Source organism: Halichoeres trimaculatus, unplaced genomic scaffold, assembly GCF_033239565.1.
Source record: "Halichoeres trimaculatus isolate MK-OKI-2021-1 unplaced genomic scaffold, fHalTri1.1 fHalTri1_scaffold_22, whole genome shotgun sequence".
In the NCBI taxonomy this organism is placed as follows: Eukaryota; Metazoa; Chordata; class Actinopteri; order Labriformes; family Labridae; genus Halichoeres; species Halichoeres trimaculatus.
In genome coordinates, this window is record NW_027437200.1 from 17,941,933 (window position 1) to 17,955,277 (window position 13,345).

Here is a 13,345-nt window from a genome sequence, read left to right on the forward strand (position 1 = left end):
TGTTTACATAAACAAAGAATTTGACTTTGTACTAAACAGTAAACAGTGAAATAACACAGAATTAGGAACAACTCAAGTAGTATAGATAAAAAGCTATTTAAATATATATGATAGATTAAAAAAGGTGTGGAACTAAATTAAAGAAAAATACGTAATGTATAACAATTATAAGAAGAATAAGAGACAAATGATAGGACACAAAATGTTCAAATGTGGCATTCAAAAGCTTTCATACTCACATGTGGGTATATTATTTAAAATAACTCAACCTTAAATTAACTGAATATTTATCCACTTATTTGCGAGGACAAATACATGAAACATGTTTCTCACAAAATAAAATAATACTATCATCATTTTTATTGGTAGTAGTGGGCGGAAAATACATCATTTTTGTACCTCTAATAGGTTTATAATTATTCCTTAACTGTAGTTAAACATATAGTTCACACTGAGATTTTAAGACACCCAATTTTACGTTTTATTCATTTATTTTTATTTTATTTCCCGCGGTCATTTCCTCCAAAACAGACAGAGGAAAAAAGTGCTCTCAGAACCAGCCAATCAGAGCCTGCCATGTTGGGACACTCCGACCAATCAGAGCCTCGGAGAAGAACTTTCCCGGTGAAGAGGGGAAGTGAAGAACAATGAATCGTGTATCATCCCACACGTCACATCATGACGTGGGGAGAAAACCCGGCGTTTTAAAGGATAACTCTTCGTTTGTGACGCAGGTGTACGAGGCATACCTTCGAAAACCTGACAGCGGAGGGGACGTTACCCCTTAAAACCCATGCGTGAAACCCCGTGGCTTCATTTTGGAAGTGATACCCCGCTCCTTCACCAGCTTCCTGTATCTCTCCCTAAAAACAAAAACAAACCCGACCAACTCGCAGCCAAAATTAAAGTCCTACCCCCGCCCTCACCACCTCCTCCAGCTTCTGATGTCAAACCGTTTTGCATATCGACTTCCTCCCTCTCCCTCCCGCGTCGGTCGGTCGGGTCTGCATCAGCCGGCGAGCAGCTAATATGACAGGCGGGAGGATACAGTATCACAGCGAGCCATGAGAAGCTGACTTAAAAACTTCATTTGGAAAGTAGGCGGATGTCGTGTGCGGTCGATATAGGTCGGAGAAGGATTAGGGGAAACGGGGGACGAAGAAGCGACTGTGTTTTTTGATGCAATGGGATTTGCTACTTCGTGCGAAGAGGCGGACCTATGAGGAGCTGCGAGTTCAATATGCAGAACCTGTACCCGGTGTTTGTATACTGTACGTGGAAGTACAGGGACTATTTTCTTCCAACTCACGGGCAAACCTACGGATTTTAAACTGATATTTAATACTATTTATAGCTTTCGGGTACCCGTTTTTAAAGCTACTACCACCATCTTTGGTCTGTTTTTGTTTTGGACAGGGAATTCCTTCAGATTGGCTACGTTGTCTTTTTTTAAAAAATAAAATAAAAATATGGAGGGCTCGCATATAGCTTTGAGCACCTCTGCTACATCCTGTAAACACATCAGAGGCTATTAGTTTTATTTTGAAGGGGGTCTTCTTTCAGGGTAGTTTAACTTGTCATTGACTCACCATGAACTATTATTCTGTCGGCATTTTTCACGCTCCTGTATGGTGTTGTGACAGCAGCTAGCCGGTATTTTTCATTTTTTTTTTTTTTTATATTAAATGGTGCATTTTTTTACAGGATACATTTCTACAAAAGAAGATTGGTTATTTTTCGTTTCCTCTTGAGAATCACCTTTTTTCGGGGTCACCCCCCATCCTAACTCCCTCTCCCACGGATACGAATTGCTACACCCCCCCTCCTCGTTTTGTCCACCATGAGTTACATGCACAAGGTTTTGAATGTATTGCTACGTGGACTCGTCATCTATGCGGTACTGGGCTTGGAGTGCACTTACTCGACTGATGTAGCCAGCCACTCGTCTGATGCTGCAAATGTAGCCCCCACAGGTAAGCACATGTCGGATACAAGTGTCTCCCATGTATTTACGCATGTTCAGTATCACCCCCCTCTTTTACCCACATCCTGCATTTCCCAGTGGCTTTCTCGGGGAAAGCCCTGCGCAGGGGGGGGGGGCTTCATGCAAAGTGATGCAGTTTGTGTCGACTGTCCCCACCTCACCCACCTCTGTACATTGCCAAGGAATTCATGACATGACAGGAATGCGGGATGCATCCACACTGAGGGAAAGACTATTCCCTGGTCACATCTTTTCCCTTACACACAATGACAGTACAAATACAGTACAAACTTTATTACAGCCTCAAGGTTACACACACAGGTAGCATCACATGCCTACAGTCCTCCTCAGTGCTCTGTGTTTACATTAGCATGTGAGTCATGCTGATGATTGCCACAGGCCACAGGTAACCCCCCTCCTCTCAAATTGTGCTATTGACATACCCTAATGAGCGCAGGATTTCCATCAGTTTGCATCTGTTTAACCTGGCAGTATTGATCAGCTGTCCATTTAACAGGCTTTTGAACATTACCTCAATCAGCTTAGTTAAACACAAGCCCACATGTACAAGAGCTTTCACTTTATCCTTAAATGTTTAATTACTTAAGGTTTTTGGGCGATATTTCTAAAAGTGGAAGAGATATTCAAGTAACTGGATGCTGTTAATGAGGCTAAAGTTATTAATCTTCTGTGTTTGTTAGTGTACAAACTCATTGGTTAATACTTACTTGAATGGACATTTATACAGATAGGAATTTTCCCAAAATATTAACAAATGTTTGTGAAGCCTTATTCCCTTGCTCTAGGAGGTAAGACAAAAAATAGTCCAAAGTAGACATACAAAACCTCAAGGTTAGCTAGCTAGCTGGTTACTGATTTGTAGGCTGTTTTCAATACCGCTTACTACATTTATATGTACTATGTACTGCATACTATATTCATATATCCTATTAAAGGGGACATATCATGTTGATCCCTGATTTAATACTTACATATAATATGGTACATTTGAAAAAAAGACCTTTCACCCCCTGAATTTTCAAAAAATGAGATATTGTGTTTTTTTCTAATATCCTAGAACGAGGTTTGATGCCTCTGAAAATAGGTCATTGCCAGATGGCTGCAAGATTTCAAACGTGGTGACGACACGAGGATCCTTTCTTTTTATTGGAGTAATCTGATAAAGCAGCTCCTCCTCTGTGATGTCAGTTAGTCACACAACCGCCACCGAGGGATACACCCACCAAGAGCCGAGTATAAACGTATAAACTATACAGGTTACAGTACCGGTTTGACTCACCACACTGGAGCGTCGTGAGATGATCTGTGTTGAGGTGGATTTTCTTCCTCCTGAGCTGCAGAACCGTCCAGGTCTGACTCGGGGTCCAATACAAAAGGACGTATCCTACCCTCTGCCATTTTATTAGTGCTATCAATGTCTTACGGTGAAGTTTTGGCAAACAGCAAACTCGCTCGGTCTGCCCCATCCAATATGGCAATTTTGTAAATACTGCCATGCTGCAAAAACCGCCCCCTCCGCCCCTCTGATAGAACTGACCAATCAGAGCACAAAGGGCAGTGATGTTGCGAGGTTACTGGAGGTCATTCTCCAAACGGAGCGTTTCAACGTGATCTTCAGAACGGCCTAAAATGAGGATATTGAGAACGCTATTGTGGGGCAATGAAGGAACTAAATGACTTGTACTGAGGGCAGAAATGCTTTACAGGCATCCTAGTCTGGCATAGTGAAAAGGAGAAACAAGCATGGGATGTCCCCTTTAAGAATGTACTGCATACTAGAAATAAATGTAGTATGTACCACCAACTGCTTCTGAATCTAGTATGACTGTTTTTTGGTTATGTTTGGCATGTTTTGTATGCTGTGGCTTCAGCTGCATTTTCTTTGTCTTCCATCTGTTATGGCAGACTATAGCATAGCATAGCAACTAGCCTTAACAGCCACTACTGCCCCCTACTTTGAACCAGTTAGTTACCCAGAATCACTGTATACTTATTGTCAGCCCAAGGTCAATATTTGTTTTTGGTTTTTTTTTAATAAAAGGAGTTGAGCACTTGTTCTGTGACGGTCTTTTTTTCCAATTGTAACACATCTCGTCATATTTTGAGAAGTTTTTGTTTTTCTAGTTGGATTAGAGTTAAAGAAGAGATAGCATCCTAGTCAACAAGCATTAGAGGTGCTTGCGTTAGCGATATGCTAACAAGCGGCTGCATTTAAAGAGGTTTAATTTGTTTTCATGATTCGACCTTGATGACTCATTCCTTCCTCCTCAAAAATAATCTAACTGTCAATTAAGTTGTCTTAAATGAATACAACTTGCTTCAGGACAAAAACTTGTTGGAGGGTCTTAGTACAATGTTAAGGCTACTGTAACAGGTTATAGTTTTCACCTGCTTTACAGATGTCATCTCTTTACTCTGTAACATTCCCCTAAAGGCAAATTTCTTACAAATGCAAATTTGAGATTTTACTTTTTTCAACGGTTTGTCAGAAAGATTGTAGGTAAATTTGAAATGTTAATTTGAAGTGTTTATTTTTGGCTCTTTTACACTTGGGGCTATTTGTATGAATACAAAATGAGTTCTTTGTGTACTTCCAACATTGACACAGTTAGTTACGCACCAGTAGAGTAGACATACAGAACATGATGAATGGCAGCGTGTACTCTCACCGTAATATTTTAGTTGATCTAACCTGTGGAGCCCTTCTTGTCTGAAACGTCTGCTGCAGAAAGTAATAACCCAGGGCCCAGACAGCTATTAAGCATTCATGATTATCTGTTTACAAATGTGAGGCAGCTCCTGAAAACAAACCATGGACACACCGCATGATATAAAGATTATTAAAGCCCAGGACAGCAGCCCTGACACTGTCCGGCCTCTCTCCCTGCTCACTGTGACGTGTGGTGGATGCAGAGATTGTGGTGACTCAATACTGTGTCAGTAAACATGACTGCAGCGTTACCCATTTCTCAGCTGGCTGCCTTGAAAGGTCAGCTGTCTTTTTGCCGCTCTTGGTGGCAGAAGAGGAAAACATTAGCCTGTGTGTTTGTGTTTGAGTGTGTGTTATAGCTTGTATGCAGAAGTCCTTTGTTTGCTGTTGAAGAATTGCAAGAAGCAAATCATGAAGTCATTGCAGCTTTAACTTCTGTATTCTTTGATTCAAGGTGTATTGATTCAAGGGGATTCTATCAAGCCAAATTTACTGAATGATTCACAGATACGACTATGTAAACATGAAATTAACTGAAAGTTAGTTGGGTGGTGAGATTTAGGGCTGCAGCTATCGAATATTTTAGTATTCGATTAATCGAGTAATTGGATAAAATACATTTTTGTTTAGTTAAAGAACAGTTATTTTTCAAATTAAAATGTTTCTCTTTAAGAAATAGAATTTTCGGATACAGCATGTCAATAAGAGCACTTGCTTTGGTAGCTCCAAAATTTGTAAAGACACTTTGACACATTTTTTGTGCCTTGTACATCTCATCAAATGTTGCAGACCCAAATGGCACCTGTTTCGTAGAATGACCCATTAGTCTCCAAACTCCAGAAAAGAAGCTAGATTTGTTGCTAGTTGCCATTTTGTATAAGAGGTAGCTTGAGGTCTGAAAATTCTCTTAATATGTCCTCAGCTCTATTTGAAATACCACTCTTTGATCTTTTTTAAAATTAAACGATTCCTCGAGGCGGAGAAAATTACTCGAGTATTTTTTGTAATCGAAAAGCGGAAAAAGGGAGATTGTTGTCGCCCTATTTCCTAGACTGATGGTGGCTTGGATCTACATTTTCTTACCCCACAAATGATCAAAAGTAATACTCTAAATATCCTCAGTGTTGTCTACTGATGCTATCAGGAGCACATATTTTTGCCACATTGTCAACAGGAAGAAGTTAAATCATAAATTTCATCTATGTGCCAGACTCATATCGGAGGTTATAACTTGTGAGATCTAGCTATTTGGAGTTATTAACCGTTGCAGGGTTTACACCAATCAGAATCAAGTTTTTAACGTAGCTGGGCAATCCAGTCTTTTTGAAACAACTTGTTTCTGATTTTGAGGGACGAAAAATAAATTTTAACAACCCCTGAGTTAACACCCAAGAGATACTAAAGCCTAGCTTGGGTTTTGTTTTGACCCTCAGTCTTGTTAGAGCCTGTTGTGTAGCAATGATCCAAGATGTTTAGAAAAAAATGCATTAAAAATGGTGTAACCCCAAGATGCTGGGCCTAAAACGTAACAACTTTTTGGGCAACTTGTTACAATTTGGGTCAATTATTACATTTTTCGCTTTATTACATTTATTAAAAGTTTTGTTTTGGGCTCAGAACTTCTGTTACAGTAATAGGCAGTTATTACACATTGAGTTGTACTTAATTAAATTTTGGGTTGTTGTTATTAATCAGGTTCCAACACCCTTTTAGTGGCTAATGCTAGCTAACTAACCTAGCTAACTTTTGATACTTTTCAGTGCATACCATTTTGACAGTTTGCTAACTTTTTAGCTCTTTCCAACCTGAACCATAGCCTAGCATTCAGGCTAAATACCTATTTGTTTTCAAAAAGTGGAGTCTGAGGCCCATAAAACAAACAAAACAAAACCAAAAAAGCTTAATTGAGTTAAATTTAAGTTTGTTTCTAAAGCTCATGCTGGTTTAACTTTTTAGCTTTTTGTTGTTCATGTTTGATAATCCTCAGTACATGTTTGCACTACATAATGAAAGTCAATTTGCTTGTTTTGTGACTTCTTTGTAACTCTACTTTTTTTTCTCTAAAATTTTTCCTTGTGGGAAAATTTTAGGCAAATTTGAGCTTTTAGCCGCAGAGTAAATAAATACTGACGTCTTTCAGGAATTTCTTTTCCTGATAATTGAGGTTACAGATGAGCCGGTCCTTACTGAAGCAGCAAAGGTTCAAAGCTGCCATTTAGCAAGCTGTGAGTGGTCAGGGGGTGAGACTTTGGGGGGTTGGGTTTAACATTTGGTGGGTCAGGCAGCTCCCTTGTGATTTAGGATCTTCAAACGGCCGGGCCAGCAAGAGTCTGAGAGAGGCTGGATTTTAGTTTGGAAAAAAAACGCAGGGGTAATGATGGAGGATGTTTATAGTCGTCACATTTGAATGGTTTGAGTATTAAGCCTTCTTTTTAAACACTAATATATCCAAATGTATCAGACCATCATCTCAAACTTCCACAGTCAGCTCTGAATTCTGTTTTTAAAGTTTGAACTTTAAGCAGCCAAAGCTAGTTAACGTCATGTTTTTAATCCCACAAACTTCTTTATCAAGGTCTGGAAAAGGTGTGTCGTCTAAAAATAGACAAATCTAATCTCTCAGGAACTTTCTTTATCTCCGGAGTAAATCACAGAAGAATCAGGTGCTGAATAGTCATTGAAGTCCGTCTTACAGAAAACCAGTTGCACATGATTTGTATTGAGCCTGAGCACAAGATTTTCATTGTTTCAGACACACATGACAATGACGTTGAACTTAAACCACCCTGTGGTGAGTTGTATTTTTTGTGTGGTGGTGTAGAAATTATTTCACAGCAGTCTGGGTAACAATAATCAAACAATCTTCAGGTCTGTTCTATGGAAGCCCTGAAGGTCATGATCAAATACATTTTAAGTTGTCCACTTTTTTTGAGATAAGTTATTATTACTATTATTCGAGCAAACAAATCTTGTTTCCCAAGTTAATGGGGATAATTTATCTTAATATCTTGAGAACTAAAAATCTTTGTTTTCTTTAAGTAGCAAAAGCACAAAGAAAAACAGAAACAGGCTAGGAATAGTGATCAACCTATTAATTTGATTTCAGGAAAATGAAATTATTTTTCTTGTAAGCTAGAAATCAAAGTCGAGATCTCATGAGAGCTACTATAAAATACCTGTAATCTCCAGAAAACAAGCTTTTCATGTAGCAAAAGCATGAAGAAACAGAAATAGGCCTCCTTTACCTCAATCATAGGGATTTTGTTGATACCGTTGCCATTTTTGATTCTGCTTAACGTTCCGACTCTTTATCAATTTTCTTTTCAATTCCTCCTGTGGATTTTCTGTGTAAAAAGTTGACTCTACAAGTTTTCTGTTAACATTTTTTGAGTTTATACGTAAATAAATATAACATGACACTCTTGGTTAGGGATGGGTACCTTTTACATTTGAAACAATACGGTATTGATGCCTGGTACCTGGCAATCGGTACCAGTACTCAATGGTACCAACGCTACCAACGGTACTTTAAAAATATCAATTTGTTTAATAATAATTAGTTTTCAATTTTGCATATTTGTTCTTCAATATGTAGCCTTGCAATGCTGTGTTCATGTCCAGCATGGAAAATCCCCTACTCTTTTAGTCCCACACAGTCACAAGGATGCGTTTAGGTACCTAAACATGGTACCTTTTGCTTTCACATAAATCGGTACCTGGTACTTTTGATAGAATTCGGTCAGTACCTTTAAAAGTATCTAATTCAGTACCCATTCCTACTCTTGGTATTTAATGTGCAACAAATGTGTAGCTTGTTGGTGGTGCTATCACCCTTGCATGATATTGCAGGGTTACACTAATAGAACTTTGTGTTGTTAGCATCCTTTTTAATAAAGTGAAGCCAATCTTTCGATCGCGTAAATCTTTCTGCCATTGTCTTGGAATTCTGCTTCCATCTTATGAGTATGATTGGGGTGTGGCACATCATGTGACATCGACGATAGGTCCAGCCGCTTCAGGGTATTGTAAAGAATCAACAAGGGAATGGTTAAACATTAAGACTTATGATTTTGATGGATTAAACCATTTCAAATCAATTTTTAACTGGAACTTGTTCTCGATCTCTTCTCAATCATGTTAGCAGTGTCAGAAAAGAAGGTAGGCTACCTGTCTTCTAGCTAATGAGAGCTAGGAACCTAATGATTTGAAATTTTGATCCTCAGAAAATTATCTAGTTTTCTTGAGGAAAAAAAGCTTTATCTTCTTTATAACAAGAAAAACAAGTCAATTTTGCAAGAAAACAACTGAAATTAACCAGAGGAATTATCCAGTTACTTGTAAAGTAACAAAAGCACAAAGAAAATTAGCTACTCTTATCTCCATCAATGTGCCCCATAAAAAATCATCTTGGTAAAAGAAGCAACATTTACTCAGTAATAAAAAAACAAGTCCCAATGTTGAGAAAACAACTGTAAGCAACTTGTATCTCGAGACATCTGAGGAAATAAAATGTATTTAATCATGGTCTTTTAGGGCTTCCGTACATTGCCTCATCTTGTTACTACTTGTTTTTATTTTTGCTCTTTTTTTCTGGTTGTGTGTAATCCTTGTTTTGTTGTACAGACACTTGCCTGCCAGGGACATTTGCTTCAAGGATGTGTTGAGCAGCGATGTGAACGTGGTCCCCTCTTGTTTTAATAGTGTTGTGTATTTAGCTTGTTTGGCGTTTCAACAAACAAAGCCCTTCCCCCTCGGCTGCAAGGAACATCCAGTCCTCAATAACGTGTCTGCTGGATGATACTAGTCTCAGATACTGGCCCTCATTAGGCATAAGCTTTACATAACTTACAGATGCTGCAACTGGCTGCTGTAGGTTACGTTACAGTCTCAGATGAAGCAAAGCAAACACGAGTACATCTTTCTCACACCCTGCCTGTCACGTACTGAAACCCTACAGAGGATTCCCCTCCTTCACAGACTATTCCTCTGTTTAGTTAAATCAGAGGTTACATCGGCTTTAACAAAGAGATTTGTTTAGACAAGAGGTCCGACATTTACTTATGTCACCAGGACTGCAGGGAGAAGTGGAATTTGCATTTTATGATACTTCCGCTGCTGCTGGTCTGTCCCTTTCTCTATCAAACAAACACACGCTTGAGGAAACCCAGGCTCTCCAGCGTACAGTGCTGTTGGAGAGTTTTGGGTTTGCTCCGGAGGCTAATAGTGACAGAGTGTCGGAGTGAACGTGTGGGGAGTCATAATGTCCTGGTTCTGTGGTGTGCAGCTTAACAGGCAAAGCAATTTCCTCTCGTTGACTGGAGGAGATTGTTCTGGAGGGTTTTCCATGAGCCTGTTTATAAAGTGACTGTGCCTGAGAGAGAAAAGGTGAATCCATGAGGAGAGTGTTACATGCCTCTGAACAAATTTGGCTTAGTTGATAGTTTTGTATTGGATGACTTAGTCTTTGTGTCGCAACTAATGATTATTTTAGTAATTTATTATTCTGAAAATTGCATTTACGATTAATCAATGAATCTGGGAAAAAAAAAGAATGAAAATGCATGATAATAAAACTTGTGTTGTTATTTTAGTTGATGACTGTTGTTTGCTTAAAGATAGATACAAAGAAACAACATGTTTAAACACAGTTTAAACTGACCAGATGCTAATTTTATAAAGTATAACAAATGACATGAATGTATCGTCACTAAAAGATTCAACAGTTGGGGCAAAATAACAGAAAATATACCATCATGTCATCAGATTTAGAGTTTAGTGGGCAAAAAAGGCAAATAAATAAAAATGTGTCCTCAATCTTTTCACCTGCAGGTCAAACAGTTCACCCCCTCTGCCCTACCACTGTCTGTAGCAGCTAACGCTAATGCTAATGTAATAAAAAGACAAATAAGTCCTTTAAGACAAACCATGCATTTCACAACATATAATAGGTGTGTATTGGCCCTTTTTCACTAGCACGCCTTGGTCTACTCGACTTGGCCCGACTCTACTTTACTCGTTTTGTAACTGTTTTCCAGTAGCACTGTTCTTTGGCCACTGGGGGGCAGAGTCGCCGTAAAACAGCTGGGCGACGTGACACCACGTCCACGTCATTTTGAGCGCGACAAAACAATCGCAAACAATGGAGGACTTGGAGGCAATAGTACACTTGCTGCTCGGTCTGTGGCTTTTTGTCACAAACCGAATGAAAGAGGAAAGCTGAAGTTGCAGTTGTTGTTTAAAAATGGCGGGTGGCTCTTGTCCTGTTTTGGGCGTCGCGCTCATGACTCATCAATGACGATATTGTCTGACCATAGACTGTGTATAGAGTGGACAGTGTGGCTCCGCCATTTATCATTGTACGGTTTTGAAGCCAAAATACCCCGTCACAGGCGCAGCCATTGGAGCAGTTGCAGCGAGAGTCTGCGCAGTAGAGACTGTGAGGGATTCTGGGAGAATCTGAGTGGAGCTGGGTGACAAAAAAAATATTAATTTTTTTTCTTTTGAGAGTCTAATCACTTCTTGACTCTATCTCTCGACATATTTTACAATCCCCGAAAAAAATACACGAGAACGGCAGCTGTCAATCATCGTTAAACGTTACATAAAGCCTCATTTTTAACCTCGTATAACTGATGAAAACAACACTTTTCAGAAAAAAGAGGACTTGAATACAAGACAACCAAATAATATCTTCAAATCACCACAACATTCGAACGTGAGAAACATTTGTATGAGGTGTATTAATTTTTTAAAGTTTGACCACAGCCCATCTGGAATGGCTGGAAAGCTTGATTTTTTAACCTATACAGCAGCCAGCCACCAGGGGGAGCAGTTTTTGTGGAGACCTCACTTCGAGCCGAGCAAGTGGACATTCATTTTTTTTACAGTCTATGTGTCTGACCAATTAGTAGCAGTTGGTAACGTCATCCTTTAGTATCCACTCAGCTCGCTTGGAACCAGAGCGGAGTAGGTAATGAAACTAGCTTGTTTTAGGAGGTACCAGGCCAGTGGAAACACACTGCAAATCGAGTAGAGTAGGGCCAAGGCATACTAGCGGAAAAGGGCCAAATGTGGGATTTTGTAGCTGTTTGCCTCACTGTTGAGCTCCCGGATTCTACGGCTCTGCCATTATTCACGTGTTTACTTGTTTCCCTCACCTGCATACAGCCCCACAGCCCAGGCAATCTACACTCCAGTCCAGTAGGTGGCGGTAATGCTAGTTGCTAACCGCTAAGTAATCCAACAAAAAGATTTTGTGGAGTCACTTTTGAAAGGGGGGGTTAATTCAATTTTAACTGCTGTCTCCACAAACCCCCTTCCGCCTGATTGGCCAGCGGTCTGGAAGCCTGTTAAGGGCAGAGCTAAGGGAAGACGTTAGTTTTTGAGGCCTCGTGAAGATCTGGTCCTGTTTTTTTATAGATCAGAGCCTTTTTGAGCAGACAGGTTCATGGATTTCTACAACATTTGAAACTCCTGGACCATATTTTTAGACCGGGTGTTGCTGCCTGGTGGAGACCAAAGCAGAGAGACTCTGCTCTGGAGTACCAAAAATTAACTGAATTAACAAATTCTTACTGAACATGATGGTCAAAAGGGAGGATAAGTCTAGTTATTGTTTATTGGTGACATCAAAGGAAAGACTGGCTCTGTATCTCTGCCCTGACGACCCCCAAAACGTGGACAGCTGCTGCTCAATCCAGCTCAATCAGGGGTTTAGGGTTGGGATCTGACTTAATGAGGCCAGTCACCAATCAGAGCAGAGCCCCTTCTGGTATTTATAAAACCAGCGGTGAAGTTTTCCATGCGTGTTTTCCATCGCTGCTGACCTGCTCCTGACATTGAAGCAGTGGGTTCAGATTTCTCCTTATTATTTCGGAGATGAGTCAGTGGCGCACTGGGCCAATCTGGCTTTGAATGCAGCTCATATGGGAGATAATGGGGCTTTACGTAATGGTTTACTCTGCTACGCCATGGTGGGAGCAGACGTGTGTCTGGTATGAAGTCATTGTCAGGTTTAGTTTCCATGATTGAGATTTATATTTTAATACCTCTGAGTTTGAAGTTTCTATCCGTGATTATGAGGAGACGAATCCTCGTTTAACCTCGTGTCCAAGGCACGGCAGCGTGTTCGAGATAATTCATTCAGGAGCAGACCCCACAGCAGACAGCGAGCTGATTCACTGATGCAGAAAGCGCCACAGTCAGAGATGTAGGTCACTGTGCTCAGCTGTAAACCGTTTCCTGCTGCGAGCGGCCTACAGTAGCAGAACTGTCTACCCTCGTCCAGAGGGGGGCTATTGTTGTCCCTCTCCGCCACACTTCAAGGTGTTGATCCCTCGAGCTGGCGGTGGTGCATGAGTACTTGGCTGGAGGAGCCTCTGGTGATTGAGACAAACAAGCCTGTAACACAGAGAGTGTGACAGAGAAACTGAAGCGTGTGAAGATGCACATTTGATGACACATTTGGAATAATTATCAAGGTTCTGTGCTAATACTTCATCTGTTTTGTATGGAAGCCCACTTGTGCCAGGACAAAAATGCAAAACTTGCATCATAAAAATAAGAAAAATAATAATATTTGAGCCACTGATTTGAGGTTATTACATTTATTTCCAAATTTTGGCTTTTCC

At 40.1% G+C, this 13,345-nt stretch overlaps 1 protein-coding gene across 2 annotated transcripts in view; it reads left to right on the plus strand.

The window, feature by feature from the left end:
* Window positions 1-593: 593 nt before the first annotated feature.
* Window positions 594-13,345, plus strand: part of stim2b (stromal interaction molecule 2b) — a 58,078-nt gene continuing 45,326 nt past the window's right edge. Inside the window, exon 1 of one of the 2 annotated variants that reach the window (XM_074661932.1) lies at window positions 594-1,973. In XM_074661932.1, the coding sequence (XP_074518033.1) occupies window positions 1,841-1,973 (133 nt within the window). In that variant the 5' untranslated portion in view covers window positions 594-1,840. The remainder of the gene's footprint in view (window positions 1,974-13,345) is intronic. The other variant, XM_074661933.1, reaches the window with a different exon arrangement.